The 16,889-nt window shown below is 42.9% G+C and overlaps 1 protein-coding gene across 3 annotated transcripts in view; it reads right to left on the minus strand.

Moving 5' to 3' along the window:
* Positions 1-16,889, minus strand: part of ADCY8 (adenylate cyclase 8) — a 131,246-nt gene that overhangs the window by 30,528 nt on the left and 83,829 nt on the right. For all 3 annotated transcript variants that reach the window (XM_089517973.1, XM_089517971.1, XM_089517970.1), the window contains exon 7: positions 10,826-11,096. In XM_089517973.1, the coding sequence (XP_089374099.1) occupies positions 10,826-11,096 (271 nt within the window). The remainder of the gene's footprint in view (positions 1-10,825; positions 11,097-16,889) is intronic.

Below are 16,889 nucleotides of genomic sequence, written 5' to 3' on the forward strand. Positions count from 1 at the left end.
CTAACTGAAAGAAAAAAGTTGGTAGCATGAGCTTTCACAGACTTAAGTCTGCTTCCTCAGATGCATGTGGTGGATGTCTCTCTGTACCTGGGCAAGTTTCTTGAAGAAGTTGAAGGATTTCTACTCCATTTGGCTAAATTTAGTGTTTCCATATTGGTAGCCTTCAAAGATATAGCCCTGTTAGTCTGTAAAACCTGTATGCGAAGAGATCTTGTAGCACCTTTGAGACTAACAGAAAGAAAGAAGTTGGCAGCATGAGCTTTTGTAGACTTAAGTCTAGGAAAGCTCATGCTGCCAAATTCTTTCTTTCAGTTAGCTTCAAAGGTGCTACAAGAACTCTTTACATACTGATTTTACAGACTAACATGGCTATATTTTTACTTTATTGGCTACAGGGAACAGTCAACTCCCTTGTTGCAACAGCTCCATTGGTTGCTGGTCCATTTCTGGGTGCAATTCAAAGTGTTGATTTTGACCTATAAAGTCTCTTGCCACCCTTTCAGGCTCATTTGGTGTGAACAAGGCAGAAGGCCTTCTCAGTGGCTGCTCCCAGACTTTGGAACTTCCTCCCTGAAGAGGCCAGGAGGGCCCTGTCCTTGCTTTCCTTTAGGCAACAGGTCAAAACCTATCTGTGCTATCAGGCTTTAGGGTTTGGGCTTTTAATGCTTTGCAGTTCTAATGTTGGTATACAATCTTTAATGCTTTTAATTAGGTCAGCCTTCCATATCCATGGATTCTTTATCCACAGATTAAACCATCCACAGTATAAAAGTATTACACACACACATACATATTCCAAAAAAACAAATTTCGATTTTGTCATTTTATATAAGGAACACCATTTTACTATGCCACTGTATTCAATGGAATTTATGCATCTATGGATTTTGGTATCTATGGGGGGTCCTGGAACTAAACCCTAGCAGATACTAAGGGCCCACTGTATTTTTTACGTTTAGTATTTTAACATAATAAATTGTTTGCTTTTAAATCTTATATTTATACTTTGCTTAATGTTTTTGTATTGTTTAAAATGTGTATTATTTTATATATCATGTTAGCCACCTTGTGTCCCACTATCAGGAGAAAAGCAGGATAAAAAATGAATAAAACAAATAAAACAAATAAGTACTTCAGGAAGCAAAATGCTTTGGGCTGCTCCAGATAGATACATAAAACCAAGAATGTCATACAAGTGACACCAGCTGAAATGTCCCCTTCTACATAAGTGTTAAAGATGTAGGAAAGCTATCATCTTTTACATTTGGTGAGCTCACTAGGTTAGGCTTTATTTCCATATTTGTCAAGTAATTATTTCACGTGTGGTGTATTTTTTTGTTTTTTGGAGTCTACATGATTTCTATAAAGTTGGGGAGGGAGAGGCAGGTTTTGAAGAAAACACCAAATGGTAATGAAAACCTTGAATGCAGAAAAAGTTATCCATTATATGGGCTTAAAGCTTGTATAAGAAATGATCCTGTGGGTGCTTTAATATGGAATATTGCTCACACAGAGGGCCAGTTTTCCAACTTATAGTCACAGTAATCATTTCTGGGAAGCTGCAGAATCATAGCAGATCATCAGAGCCAAACCTAGTGTTAGGCAGACTGAGGCAACCACCTCAGCAGCAGGTAATAGGGGGCGGCACTTTGGTTGTCCCTCCTCTGCTCCCTGGGCAGTGCCCCACATGGACTCCAAGGCTGCACCTGCACTGCAGAATTAATGTGGTTTGACACCACTTTAACTGCCATGGCTCAATGCATTAGGATTTTGGGATTGGTAGTTTTTTGTGATGTCTAGCCTTTTCTGTCGGAGATCTCTGATGCCATAACAAAGTACAAATCACAGCATTGTTTATTTATTTTATTTTTACTTTATTTTTTGCAGAGCAGCAACAGCTTGAGCTGACCAATGGCTCTCAGGCAGATCTGTCACAAGTATCACATGAAGGCTAATTGTCACAGGTATTTCCAGTTAGTTGAAGTGGCTGACTTCCATCTCAATTGAGTGGTGAATCCAACTTGGATTTTTACTCTAAAGGAGCTGTCCTAGAAATAGGATCAAGCTCCTGGGATGCTCCACTAAAGTACTTCAGAGTGAAACTCAAAGTGAATTCACAACTCTACTGTCATGGGAACCATTGGATGTCATTGGCATCCATACACAGAATAGAAGATTCTGTATTTGCTTCCTGAACAGCAAATGGCACCCGCTATCCAGAGATTGGAAACTTTACTGCTAGATCTAATGCATTAATATTAAACCATTAAATAGATGTCATATAAGACAAATGAACCTAGTTTTTTTATTTACTTCATTCACTGAATAAATTACTATTTTGTAAAAAAAAATGTTTTTTTTACTATTTAAAACATTAGTTTTAAATAATAGTGCTTTAATACTGCTTGTGTCACTATTGGGTCTAAGTGCCCAGTAGGCTGGATAAACAACAGCCTTTGCTATGTGGTTCAGAGATTCCTCACTCACCAAATGACAAGCTCCCTTGAAGCAAAGCGTAAAGCAGCTGCTGCCCTTATTTTTTTAAAAGCTATTGCTAATAGCCACTAATGTTAGTGCCATTGATTCCAGCAACAACTGGCCACTTTAAGATGCAGAGATCACTTTTAAGTTACAGTACTTAAAATGCAAATAAAAATTGTTGTTGCTGTGTCCTTTCACGTAGTTTCTGACTCATGACAACCTTATTACAGGGTTTTCTTAGCAAGATGTGTTCAGATGGATTTGCCTTTGCCTTCATCTGATGCTCAGAAAAAATGACTTGCCCAAGACCACCCACTGGGTTTTCATGGCTGAGTGGGAATTTAAACTTTGGCATCCAGAGTGGTAATCCAATGCTCTGGTCATTAACATTAAAATAGTAACAGTAACAAGCAGGGAAGTAACATGTTATCACTAACTTTGCTACTTTTAATGCATTGCTTCCATGCTGTGAAGAACAATATGTGCTCAGTGCAGTTTCTGAATCCTCCTCCCTTCCCCAAATTTCCTAGTGTCATGTTGCCAAATTCAGACCATTTGTGTGAAAATAGGAATGGCCACAGTGGGCTTCAGATGAAAAGAAATCACAAATCTCTATTGTCTCCACATGTGATTAACTACTACATTGGATGCTGACAGTTAAACAAAAGTCAACAATGGCCCATTCTGCACGGGCAAAAAGTACGTGCCGCGCATGTACTAGGGTTAGAAAGGGGCGTCCTTTCCAGATGCCCCTAAACCTAGTACGCGCTTGGCATGTACAAAATGGCGGCACCTGTTTTACATGGGCGCCACCATCTTGACATCGCGGATGCTTAGCATCTGCACATCGTGCAGCATAAATGTTGCCGCCAGTGCGCCATTGGCACTTTGGGGTACCATTTCCGCGGCACAAAAAGAAGCAGCTTTTTTCGGCTTCTTTTTGTTGCATCCGGGAATCGCTCAGTTTGGCCGCTGCGGTTCCCGGACGCAGCAACCAGCGGCACCGGCAGACCGCCCCTTTTTGGGCAGTCTTTAAAGCACCAGAATTCAGCAAATACATGCTGAGATGAAGTGCTGTATGTTCCAGATGCAGAAAACTTTTGCCACATTGGCTTGTTTGGTAGATAACCTTACAATGTTGTAGAGGATTCTGGGACCAAGACTCATGAACATGTGAAGATGTGTTATATCAAGTCAGATCACCAGTATAATTAGCTCAGATTGTCAACACCAGCTTTGCCCAATCTTCTAATATCCTGACATTTTTGACTCCCACCAGCCCCAGCCATGGCAAGAGTCCCAGGATTTATAATATAAACATCTGGAGGGAATGGGATGTTTGGGGAAAGCTGCTGACAGTAACTCTCCAGAGATCTTTTCCAGCTTTACCGGAGATGTTTGGGTTGAACGTGGGACCTTCTGCATAAAAAGAGAAGTTCTATTACTCAGCTATTGCTTCTCCATCTTACAAGGTATTGTATAGGGCTCTTTGAACTTAACTGTTAACTTAACTTTCAGTTCACTTGGTGCACCTTTTAAGTCTTAACAGGTGCACCAAGTGATCTGAAAGTGCAACCTAGACTACTCTTCTAAGAGTATTTTAAGAAGCAATAGGTAGATATGAGTAATTATCTTTCCAAGACATTTGCCCTTGAGGATTAATCTTAAATGGATAAATTCTAGAGGGATACCAAAATTTTTTGGGACATAGTACAAAAACCCCAGTACAGGCAGGAAGTCTATTGTGTGACTTTAGGCTAATGAATCTCCTTTAGCTCTTTACAAACAATAAATCCAGACAGAAAACACTGCAAGGAGAAAGGAAGCAGGATCATAGCAGCCGATCCCACTGTGTATGCATTAATCTGAAGGTTGGGAAAGATTCCACCATGATATGGTGAGGAATGTGTGGTCATCCAGCCTCTGGGGGACTAATTGTTTTATATTGTGCTTGGTGGCATGCTCAGATGGGGAGTCTAGGTCTGTAGTCCAAAAAGAAATTTTTCTAAATCTATCCATAAGCTGTTGGGTGACATACAAGAAGGGAATGACTGCAGATGCAGTTCAAATTGTCTGGAGGATGAAGTATTTCTCAGCCCTGCCATATGCCTAATACACATATATAACATAAAGAGACTCCTCCATCAAGCCTTTGTCCAAAAAAGTGCAAAAGACAGGAAGCAATAATAAAACACATGTTATAACAGCACAACATGGAAGCATAAGTTAAAAGCACAACTGAAAGCCTAGTAATAAAGGACATAGACATATTCAGCTGACTAGACTCCCTTCAACCAGAGATCTGCTTTCGTGTCAAAAAGACTTTCTGCATAAAAATGGAAAGTGCCCTCATTTGCTGTGCGGAGGAGCCTCAGCAGCCAAACCGCGTGACTCTTCCGAGCAGCAAAAAGAAGCTGCAAAAAGTGGCTTCTTTTTGCGGCATGGTAATGACGCCACAAGGCACCAATGGCGCACTTGCGGCATCATTACTGAGCTGCAACATGCAGACGCTAAGTGTCCGCTACGTCAAGATGGTGGCGCCCATGTAGAATGGGCGCCACCATTTTCTGCATGCTCGGCATGTACTAGGGTTGGGGGCGTCCAGAAAGGGCGTACTTTTGGCCCGTGCGGAATGGGCCATTGTCTGCCAGTAGAAGTACAACACAGGAGAGATTTTCAGAATCTGGGAGTAGTCATCAAGAGCACCAGCTAGGAATGAGTGGAAATGAGTGCCCAGGAAATAGGTGCCCATAGACAAAAACCACCTTTCTCCTCCTCCTCCACTACTGCTTGATCTGAGATTTGTTTTCCTATCTGTAGACATAGAGACACACAATAATTTCCCGTGACTCCAGTTAGTGCCTGGAGACCTGGCAAATGGGACCGCCCGACTTACTGGGCTGGTGCAATTGCTGTAGTCTGAGGACAGAGCAGCCTTTTCCCCATGCCATGCGGGCTGAGAGCAGGGCCGAGCGCAGGGCTGGTCTGGGCTGCCGGGCCCAGCATGGCAGTTCAAGATAGCGACGGTACTTCCAGCCGGCTAGGGTCTCCAACTCCCAAGGTCCTCTGGGAGAGGAACTACATAAGTGCCGCACTGTGGCTGGCTGTGCCACTTCTACTCTGGCCAGGACTACAACTCCCAGAATCACCTGGGAGTGGAAGTGGCCCAGGATTGGTGTGCTGCGGGGGCTGCAGCACTGGGATTGACCAGAAGGTGGGCTGCCTCCTGCCTCCTGACTGCTGATTGGCTGGCTGGCCTTTAAGGGGCTGCGCCGGCTGGCACTCAGCAACATTTTGTTTGCCGGCTCCCACCCTCCCTCCCTCGCAGGGTTGGTGATTTGCTGTCACAACTTTCCTAGGGTGGCAGCATAGATCTTGGATCTGTTGGGCGTGGTTTCCTTTGCTGTGGGGCACCTGATCACATGCTGAGGGTATAGCAATGTCGTCAATGCAGGGGCAGCATGAAGTCAGTGTTCCCCGGTGACAAGGGGCGAAGATGCGCATATGCGCATAACTGGTTCCCAAGGAGGCAGGGCACTTTAAGTCCGTTCCCCCTCTGTCATCCTGAGTCCTGGCTGTGACCAGGCAATTTGGTTCATCGACCAGCATGGGTTGGTGGATAGCAGATCTAGACCTTATGCTTTCGGGCCAACCCTTTACACTTATTTGCCTATTTGCCTGCTGTATTTAATAAAGTTTTCTGCCAATTGGTTGTCCGGTTGTCCAGTGTTTTTTTTCTGCCCTTCCTTTCCTTCCACAGCAACTGTAACTAGAAACACTTTGATCAAAAGGACCAGAAAAGATTCACCTGTTCTCTGCTCCTTCTGCTATCACAACATCAATATGGCACATATTAAAATGCAGAAAGACCTCAAGAACAACATACTGGCAACTTGCTCAGAATACACACACATATACACAGGCACACACAAACACAGCATAATATAAAATGGATGTTGCGTAGAAAGAGAACACCAATGCCACCCACAAAGGCCGGAGATATTTCCCTCCCTCACCGACGACTTGTGAGGGTTGTGCCTGTGATGCAAAGGGGCAGCTGGCAAAGCAAGATCTCTGTGAGATAAAGGTTTAAGCCTAAGTTGTGTGGACATTTTAGACAAGGAGGACTAAGTCTGTGCAGAAAAGAAAATGAGATATTATGTCATTAGGGATCTAACCAATGGAAAAGGAAGATAACTCAAGCCAATCTTCCTCCACAGTGACTCATCAGTCTTTCAAATGCAGCAGAAAGGCTGGTGGCTTAGGGCATTTTAACCTTTTCTTATTTAATTTCTGTAAGCAGACAGCCTTCACAAGGGATTTTGTGCCACAGTTAAAACAAACAGAACACCTCTCAGATCCTTACAGTCCTTGCAGAAAAGGCTGCTGAACAGGGGGTGCAGGGAGCACTCTTATTTGAGTTGCCTGTTTGGGCTATTTAAACTATGACTGTAAAAACCTATGTATACAATTGGCATATGCAACAAAAAGTTATAGTGTGGAATGCTCATGAGGGGGGCAAAAAAAGAGTCATTTTTTAAAACCACTACTCCCACAGCTGGACTAAAGCCCCTCAGCTAGCTGGGAGATTTTGAGAACTGTCGCCCAAAGATGCAACTTCTCTCATTCTTTTAAGGACTCCAGTCAGCCATCTTCATTGTACTCCAGAATAAACTTAATTCTGTTCCTTCTTGACTACATCCCTGGTTTTCTGTTCTTTGACATGCTATGACCACTCAGTATTGTCAGTCCAACTTGCGTTGGTCCTTCCTTGTGTCAAATGATTCCTTTTGTACTTCTGCAACCTTCCTTAACCTTCCTTCAACTTTAAAACTCTTCCAAGGGCCATTTGCGTTGGTTTTACCCTACCCCTTCCCTTGCATTACCCTGTCCATATGGGGAAGGGCTAAAGGCCTGATTCAGGTATAGACTGTCTACATGGGAAGGAAAGTCCCACAGTGAATCTGGGCTATCCCTGAGCGAAATTATATGTCTTTATACTTGAGAATTTTAAAAATTCACCATTTGCTCCAGGTCTTACCAAAAAATCTTGAGCATCTGGAGTGTTTACACACAAATGATTTACAAAACTTTAAAGTGGGTCATTAAAACACAGACTTTCAAATGCTTTCTGTACCTTTGCTCAGTCATAAATCAAAATGGAGACTCCAGTCAAGAAATCAGAAAAAAAGACTATGGTGCTTTCCAGACCACCGCTTTGCGCCGGCCTGGATACATGCTAGGGTTACCTTGGGGCGTTCTTTACAGACGCCCCACAACCCAAGCACATACCTGCGGTGTGATAATGGTGGTGCCCTGTTTACACGGGTGCCGCCATTATGATGTCATGGCAGCGCGGCAGCCAAACGATGCAGCGCAGGCGTGATGTGCTTGTGCTGCTGCAGGGCGCTTGTGGCATCCTTTCAGTGGTGCCAGAAGGAGCTCTGAAACAGAGCTCCTTCTTGGGGAGCGCCTTGTTCCTGCAACCACCAAACGGCTGCGGGAACGAAGCTGGGAAAATGGCCCCTTTCTCCCCTGACAGCGGCTCCCGGGCGGCTCCCGGGCGACTCCTGGGGTGTCCTGGGGCATGAAGCCCCAAGAACACCCCTTTTCGGGACCAGGGAGGAGTGGCATTTTGCTGCTTCTCCCTGGTCCCGAAAAGACCAGACTGGGGCCTCTGGGCTGCCACTGTGGCTGCCCTGGCCCCAATACGTGGCGACAAGGGGCGGCTGCAGGCCACTCCAAATGGGTTGTCTGTATCCTGCCTATGACTTGGAATGGCAGCTATACAGGAATTAGATAAGATTCTCAAGTATAAAGGCATATAATTGAAATCTAAAGTCAGGATTATGCATGTCATAGCATTTCCAATTTCTATGTACTGTTGTGAAAGCTGAATAGTGAAGAAAGCTGACAGGAAGAGAATCAATATTTGAAATGTGGTGCTGGAAGAGAGCTCTATGGATATCATAGATTTCCAAAAAGACAAATAAACATAAATACATAAATAATACAAATTAAGTTAGATGTTAAGTGTTAAGAGTTGTATTACAATGTATTTGAACTGGAGAAGGAAGGGAGGGGAATCAGAATTACAGAGCTGGAAGAGAATACAAGTGCCAGTGAGAAGCTTTACAAAGCCTAACACAACTTGTAACCCAAGATCCCTTTACAAAGAAACAGAAATTATGGAACTTGCAACCATTTGCTAAGAAATCATATGCTCTGCTTTCAAATTATTTCTCCTCTTTGACAACAATAGACTTTTGCTCCATAAATTACAGATTCTAAATTACAAACTTTTGCTCCCTCTCCACTAGGGTAGAGGTGCAATCTGAAACACACTACCACAAACTATCTGAAAAATAAATGATTTACAGAATCATAGAAAACACTGTCATAGAGTTGGAAGAGAGCACAAGGGCCATGTAGTCCAACCCCCTTTTATGGAATACACAAAGCACTCCCAACACATAGTCATCCAACCCCTGTTTAAAAACCTCCAAAGAACCACCACCACATTCCAGGCAGCATATTCCACTGTGGAATAGTTCTTACTGCCAGGAAGGCCTTCATAATGTTTAAGTGAAATCTTTCCCCCCTGTACTTTGACTCCATTGCTCCATGTCCTAGTTTCTCAAGCAACAGAAAACAAGTTTGCTTCATTTTCAATATGATAACCGTTCAAATATTTAAACAAGGCTATTATGTCATGTCTTAACCTTCCCTTCCCCATGCTAAACTTACCTAGCTCTCTATGGGGCTGTGCAGATCACCCCTAAGGGGCAGCCTGCAACCACCTTAAGGTGTGCCAGATTGGAGCCCTGGCAACTGCATGCCACAGCCCTGATCCAACCTTTCCAGGGCACAAAAAGGAGCTGCAAAAAGCAGCTCCTTTTGCACCCTGGAAAGGGTGCAATAGCTGCGGCACTGTGGCTTGAAGGCACTCCTTTGGTGCTGCGGACACAGCGCCAGAGAAGCACTGTGATGCCACACACTGTGTAGTGTGGCACATGGCATCACAGTGCCCTGGGGGCGGAGCCAGGCATGCGTCGTGTATATGCTACACCCCGACTTCACCCCCAAAGCTGGCCGGTCTGCACGAGTCTAAGTCACTCTTTTTAGGGTTTGGTGGTTTCCAAACCTTTCACCATTTTAGCCTCCCTCCTCTGGATACATTCTAGCTTGTCAATATCCATCTTGAAGTGTGGTGCTCAGAACTGGACACAGTCTTCCAGGTGAAATCTGACCAAAGCAGAATAGACTGGTACTAATACTTTCCTCCAATCTAAACACTACTCCCATTGATACAGCCTCTTGTTCAGCTTGTACATCTTGAGGAGCAAAGAGGGTTTTTAAAAAGAAAAGGAAAGGGTAGGGGTGTATTTCTTTGTTAAAAGGATGTCAACTTAGAGCAAACACTTTGGAAAATATGGGACTGGAATGGAAAATATGGGTGTCTGGATGGCACCAGGTTGGGAAATCAGAATTGAGGTCACCATGTAAACAAATAAATAAGATTACATTGGGGGTATGCATACTTTATGCATCGAGGCACACCATGGGGAAAGGATCACTACTGACCTAAATAAATAAATAAATAAATAAATAAATAAATAAATAAATAAATAAATAAATGTTTCACTTTCCAGTGTTTTAGGGTGGAATGTAAACTGGCTACTCAGTGAGCTCCTATCCAGACTAAAGCCTAGTTCTTACACAAAACAAAGTTTGATGATAAACCTGTGTCTTCACTGTACTGCTTCATACTAGGGCACACGCAACTGAATGCTCCTTCATATAAAACTAAACAAATAAATACTTGTATATAAAAAATTAGAATTTAGGGAATCTGAATTCTAGCCTAGCGTTAATTTTCTATGTGAAGAGGAACATATCTATATGTTGATACCTCTGCAATTTAAAGTGTTACAGTCCAGTCACAAATCAGTCACCTCATCTGCTACTTGTGAGAACAAAAGCTGGCCAGAGTTCATTTGTACTGAAAATAAACCACATTTTAGATGCCTGATGACTGCCTGCAGCAATTTATGCAACTCCTGGGTCTTTTAATGCTATATGAACTTGACTTGAAGTTCTGATTCAATTAACACTCTGCTGTGTGTGACATTTAATTTTAGTAGGGAGATGGGAGGAGATCTTGACACTTTCTGGATTCTTTTATGTAAGTTAATTCTGGCCTGCAGTGGTTTGTTTAATCATCTGAAGTTCATGTTAGAGGAAAGGTTAAAGTGGAAATTGTTTCCTCCAAAGCTTTTGTAATGGAGATGCAGTAAAGCATGCACTTGTAGCAGGTGATACTAGGAAGGCAATTTGGACTTACATGCTGCTTTCCCACTATGTTATCAAAAGGAAGCTCAGGGCTCCATGATCCTTCTGTGAATGTTGCCCCACTGTTTCTTCTGTCTGAAGCAGTGACTGCCTCTTTGACAATGTCTTCGGGCAGCATCAACAAACTTTCCTCTGGCTGTTTGATCAAGTAGGTCTCGATGTTGTGCTTTCTCAAGAATTCATTGCGTTCCTTGCCGTGCCCTTCTTCAACTTTATAATCTCCATTTAAACAATCTAGAGTAGCCTTGGAAATGTGGATTCTCCTACAGACATTTAAAGAAATAATAAAATTAGAAGAGATGATGCTTGAGCATAAAATACTGAATGTCAAAAGGGAGATCTGAAGGTCACAGTACACCCTTACCAACACACCTGAATACTCTAGTTAAGACTGACAGCCAACTGGCCAGTCAGCCATGCCCTCCTCCAGAATACTCCATTCCTTTTTCCTGCCCTTTTGATGGTTTGTCAACAGGGCATTCAGCTCTCTGTGACTACTAAGCATACGAATTCTTCACAAGACCATGGCGGGGTGGAATGGGGGTTTAGGCCATTCAAATTTGTATTATTGCAAATTTCAGGGTTACTATGAATATGCAAATATCTTGCTTTTGTTTTTCACTGGCTTTGTTTTTAGCCATATAGCTGTAGAGTTTGTTATTAATTCCACCCACTCCTCGAAGGGATCATAAATCTTTATCAACAGCCCTGGGAGCTGTAGTTTTGTGAGACATTTAGCCTTCCTTGTCCCACAGTAAAACTTCAATTTCCAGAATTCCCTAGCACTGAGCCAGGGCAGATAAAGCAGTATCAAACTGGATCATTTCTGTAGTGTGTTTTCACACCAGGACGATTGGCAGAGCCTTGAGGGAGGGTGGGGCTTTGATACCCTCCATGATAGAGACCAGAATTTTCAATATCAGCAAGGTCCATTGGACTAAACTGAGGCATGTGATGGGAGTCGGAGTCGGTATATAAGGACAGTGCACCCCCCATCCTGCCTCTTTTCCACGAAGCAGCCCACCCTCCCACCCTAAATGCAGTATGAACTTGGTTGGTCGCTTCGGGGCCAGGTAGGAATTTTCTCCCCTTTTCCCGGGGTTTTTTGCCTACCCCATACTGTGTGCCGGGACTGGTGATTGGCTTTGGGTGGCTGTTAAATAGGTTTCATTGGCCCATATGGGGTTAAAGAACTGTTTGGTATGCACCATTGGCACCCCTTTGTGGTGAAAGGTTAGGCTCTTGATCAGCTTCACATGTCAAGGGGTGTGGAGTTGTGAGAGAACCTGCCTTTGGGGTAGACATGGGGGTTTTGCTCAACCTTACAAATTCGTGGGGGTTTGGGGGAGAGTGCCTTATGTTTACCTTTCTAGGACTGGACTGAGGATGCAATCCGAATCATTGGATTTACCTCGGGGTTCGGTGTTTGTGCCCAAAGGGAAGGCTGAAGAGGAAGTCTAGGATTGACACCTGGCTTCAGCTGGACCCGCACCAGGCTTTTCACTTTAATCAATTTGCTCAGAGTTTGAAGTTAAGGTTGAAGTTCAAGTGCTTAGCTTTAAATAGATTATAGGTCAAATAAATGGCCCTTTATTCATTCAATTTATGTGTCTGGTCTCATTATTTCATGGTTGGGTATCAATTTGGACCAATAGTTAATCTTGAAGTAATTCACCAGGAGTTGCACATCAAATTATATGAAGCTGGGTTAGTATTTTTATAGCTGTAATCTATAATGGTAATTGCTGAGCAAACATGTTTCTAGATGGACTTGCTCACACAATGTACCAGTATGACACCAATACACACAACACAGAGAGGCAAGACTGGCTATAGATCTGTCAAATAAACTGGCATTGCTGTCATTAAATGTGTGAAATGGCCCTTATTGTCTACCTACAGGTTTCTACTTTGGTTTGCCTTCTTAATTTTCTAACCTATGGTCACTCATAGCTTTTTCTGATTAAAAGTTAATAGCTAAAGTAGGGCTGAAGAGCAAAACAGATGGAAGAGTCTAGCCTGAGAGCCTCTGTACTGTCCAGAATTCTATAAGACCTGGATGATTAAAAACAACAACTCCTATTGCAAGCAAATTGGAAAGCCAGCTGTCAGATGTGTTTGAAGATGCATCTAAGCTTCTGTTCATCTTGAGGTCATGTCTGGAGACTAAATGGATTGTGGATTCAGCAAATCCATATCCACTCCAAGATTCATACCCCCAAAGCACTTCATTTTTGCATCATTTTGAATTTCTAGTCTTAGAAGGAAGCCACCATGGTAATCACCACATTGTCTGAGTGGGGCTTGTAAGGAGCATCCAAGATCAAATCTTCCCTGTTAAGTTCATACAGTCATCAATGACCTGAGGGGGATTTTCAACTATGAGAATCCCCCTCAGGTCATAATCCTATTGGCCCCTTGGTTTCAGCCTAAATGTCTTAAGAGAAATAATTCTGAAAGGAATCCATACTAGAGAATTATTGTATATTGTTTGGGGGCCCTAGCTGGCTGAGATTTCATAAATAAATAGTTTCATTAATAATCTCTAACTTATAAAGCATCGCAGTTTACTATGTGCTAATTGCTGTTGAGTGTATCAGATATATAATTAATAATAATAATAATAATAATAATAATAATAATATGCAAATAAAGTTTTACTCAGGTTCAGTGGTAATTCATATAATCATAGCCAATTTTGCCAAGGACTAAATAAATTGCAAATTACCACAGAGATGCATAATGAAATTGAACTGAATAGCACTAGTGCTACAAATGGGGTCTATGGTTACAGAGAACTCCCTTGTTGAGTTTGTTTCCTGGCACAATTCAAACTCCTGATTATGACCTATAGGCCCGTTACAGACCACCCAAAAGGGGCGGTCTTGGGCCGCTGCCGGTTGCAGCGCGGAGGAGCCGCAGCAGCCAAACCGCGCGACTTCTCTGCGCTGCAAAAAAGGAGTGTGGAAATTGCGCTCCTTCCGGCAACCTGGAAGAGACGTCGCAAGTGCCAAAGCATGCACTCGCAATGTCTCTTCTGGGTTGGGACATGCGGACGCAGAGCGTCCGCTACGTCAAGATGGCGGCGCCCATCTGTATATGGCGCCGTCATTTTGATGTATCGATTACACGCGAGGGGCAAGGAGCGTCCGGAAGCGCCGCCCCTTGCACATAATCACGGCGCGATGACAGCGCCTCTTGCGCCCATCTGTAACACGCCATAAAGTCCCATGCAGCTTAGGCCCAAATTATCTGAAAGCTCATATCTCCCTATATGAGCCTGCTTAAATTCTAAGATCCCCCAGTGGAGGGTTTTCTCTTGGCCTCACCACCTTCACAAGGAAGTCTGGTGAGGGCAGAGAAGAAGCCTTCATGGTGGTTTTTTCTAGGCTGTTGAGCTCACTATCAGACCACCTGACCTTGTGTAAGAGACATCTTCAGACTGTTGTACAGCTCTATTGCATTGCCACTCGATTATGAGTTAATTTTTAAGATAATTGTATTACTTTTATCGATGTGTTATTATTTATATTTTATCTATTGATATCCGTATTTTAGTGGACTGGTAATCCCACCTCGATCCACCTGGGATAGGCGGGTAAATATAAGCAAACCATTATTATTATATTATGGGAGCTTCCTCCTTTCTCTTTAGGGAGAAGGCAAAGACCTTTTTATCTGGACACGCATTTTGGGATTAAATGGCTATACAGAAGAGTCTATAATTAACTTACATAAAAGAATCCAGAAAGTGCCAAGATCTCCTCCAATCATGGGGCTTTCTTGGCAAGATTTTTTCAGAGGAGGTTTGCCTTTGCCTTCCCTTGAAAGTGTGACTCACCCAAAGTCACCCAGTGGGTTTGAGGGCAGAGCTGGGAATCGACCCCTGGTCTCCAGAATCCCAGTTCAATGCTCAAACCATTAAGCCATGCTAGTCACCATAATTCACAAACTACTTGAAGGCACTCAACAATGCCAACAATTCTTTACACCTCCAAATCTTCTTTGAGGTGAGCATTATGATGCTCACATTTTGAATTCAAACTCTAGAAATCCAAGAAATCACTGCTTCCTTCTTTCCCAATGAACTGGAAACTGGAAACTGTTATGAAAAGGAACCATAAATTGGTTAGGATTTTCTGATGTTATTTATGCAGAGCCTGAAGGAATCATTACTCAGGTATTCTTGCACGGGTAACAATAATGTCAAAAGAAGTTGCTGAAATCTATTAAGTATATTATGCACACAGATGGGAAAGCACTATATACTGAGCATTTTGATTAAGATAAATACTGTTAGAGCTTTTTGCAAAAACAGGTTTCTGTTCCATCAACAGAAAGATTTCTGACATACAGAGATCAATGACATACAGCAGGGTTTTGCAGAAAGATAAAGTAATTTGCTCAGGGATATGAAATGTTACAAAAAAAATGGACATAGCTCTGAAGAGACAATCAAACAGTCCAGTATTTTAGCTGTTTTCTACTTGGGGTATAGGTATAGCTAATTAGCAAGTAAGCTAATTTGCCCCCAACAGTCTGGGTACTCATTTTAGCGACCTCGGAAGGATGCAAGCCTGAGTCGAGCTTGGGCCCTTTTGCTGGTCTTGAACTCGCAACCTTGTGGTTTTGAGTAAATGGCTGCAGTACAGGCATTTAACCACTGCACCACCAGGGCTCCTTATATCTACACTACAGACAAAACCTTAAGAGACACAACTTTCTTACAATAATTAGTGAAAATACTTTGATACTGTCTTCCTGTCTCTTCCAGATATATGAAAATTCTCTGCTTGAGAGATTTCTGGGGTTCCCTGAGGGAAGGAAATTGATATTTAATCTGTTTGAATATATGGTATACGTATGCTCACCATGGTTGAAATTCAAAGAAGATAAACCACAGGATGGCTTCAAGGATTATTTTAACTGAGACTATATAGACAGAGGGAGCCACAAACTGACTTCAGAATAGGAATGGGAATCATGCAACACCCAAGATGTTGTTAGGCCACCATGTCTAGCATCCCTCACCACATTACTGTGCCAATTAGGGCTGTTGGAGCTCCAGTCTTAATAACATTTGGAAGGCAGCATACTTTCCGCCTTTGCTTTAAAACAAAGATAACGTGCCCATTAGGGTTGCCATGTCAGGAGCTAGGGACAGCTCCTGGTGATGTGGTGGAGATAGCAACTTCACATGTCTCAAACTTTATTATTGTTAGAGCACACTTTGTCTCTCTAAGAGTTTAGAATGCATATTTGTGGCAATTTCCTGTTTATGTGTTTACACAAACCTCTCTCTTCCTGGAGCATGTACACATCCTTTGTCTCTTAGAAACCCTTCTCACACTGTGCCATGCTTGCCTCTCCCTCCATTAAGGATGCAAATGGAGCTCCCACTCTGAGAAACTCAGACCTACTTTGATCTAGCATAGACTATCTACTTCTTTCTACCCACCTCAAGAACCTGAATCTATATATATGATTTATGAACAAGACTGTGAATAAACAACCTTTTATGCCCTTTGAAAAGAAGACTAAGGGGCTTGACAGACTACCTGGGAAAGGCGGGCTGGAGCTGCCCCCCTTGCTGCACAGCATTGCCGCAGCAACCAAATGGCACGGCACCACTGCACAGCAAAAAAGGAGCCACCTACAGTGCTCCTTTTTGCGATGTCATAAGAGCTGCATTGCAGCTCTAATGATACCACTTCCTTTTAGACACTTGTGGGCCCTGACATGCCCACCGTTATCAATACATCCCCCATGTGGGTGGTGCCACTAAAAAATGGTGCTGCCCACACTTACTAGGGCTCGGGAGCGTGTGGTTGGTGCATGCTCCTGTGTCCTAGAATCGCCACCAACACACCACAAAGACCTTTTTACTAGGGTAGGTAAATGTGTGGGTGGTGGAGGACAGTTCTTGCGTTTCTAATCTTCTGCCTGAACGCAATTTAAATGTCTGCTAAAGAAATTCACCAGATCTGAATTGTTTTAAACTAAACACATCAGTAACAGTATGTAGGACCATTAAGAATGACACCTTATACATCAAA

The sequence above is a fragment of the Sceloporus occidentalis genome, unplaced genomic scaffold (genome assembly GCF_023333645.1).
Source record: "Sceloporus occidentalis isolate IW3139 unplaced genomic scaffold, rSceOcc1.0.p SCAF_3, whole genome shotgun sequence".
In the NCBI taxonomy this organism is placed as follows: domain Eukaryota; kingdom Metazoa; phylum Chordata; class Lepidosauria; order Squamata; family Phrynosomatidae; genus Sceloporus; species Sceloporus occidentalis.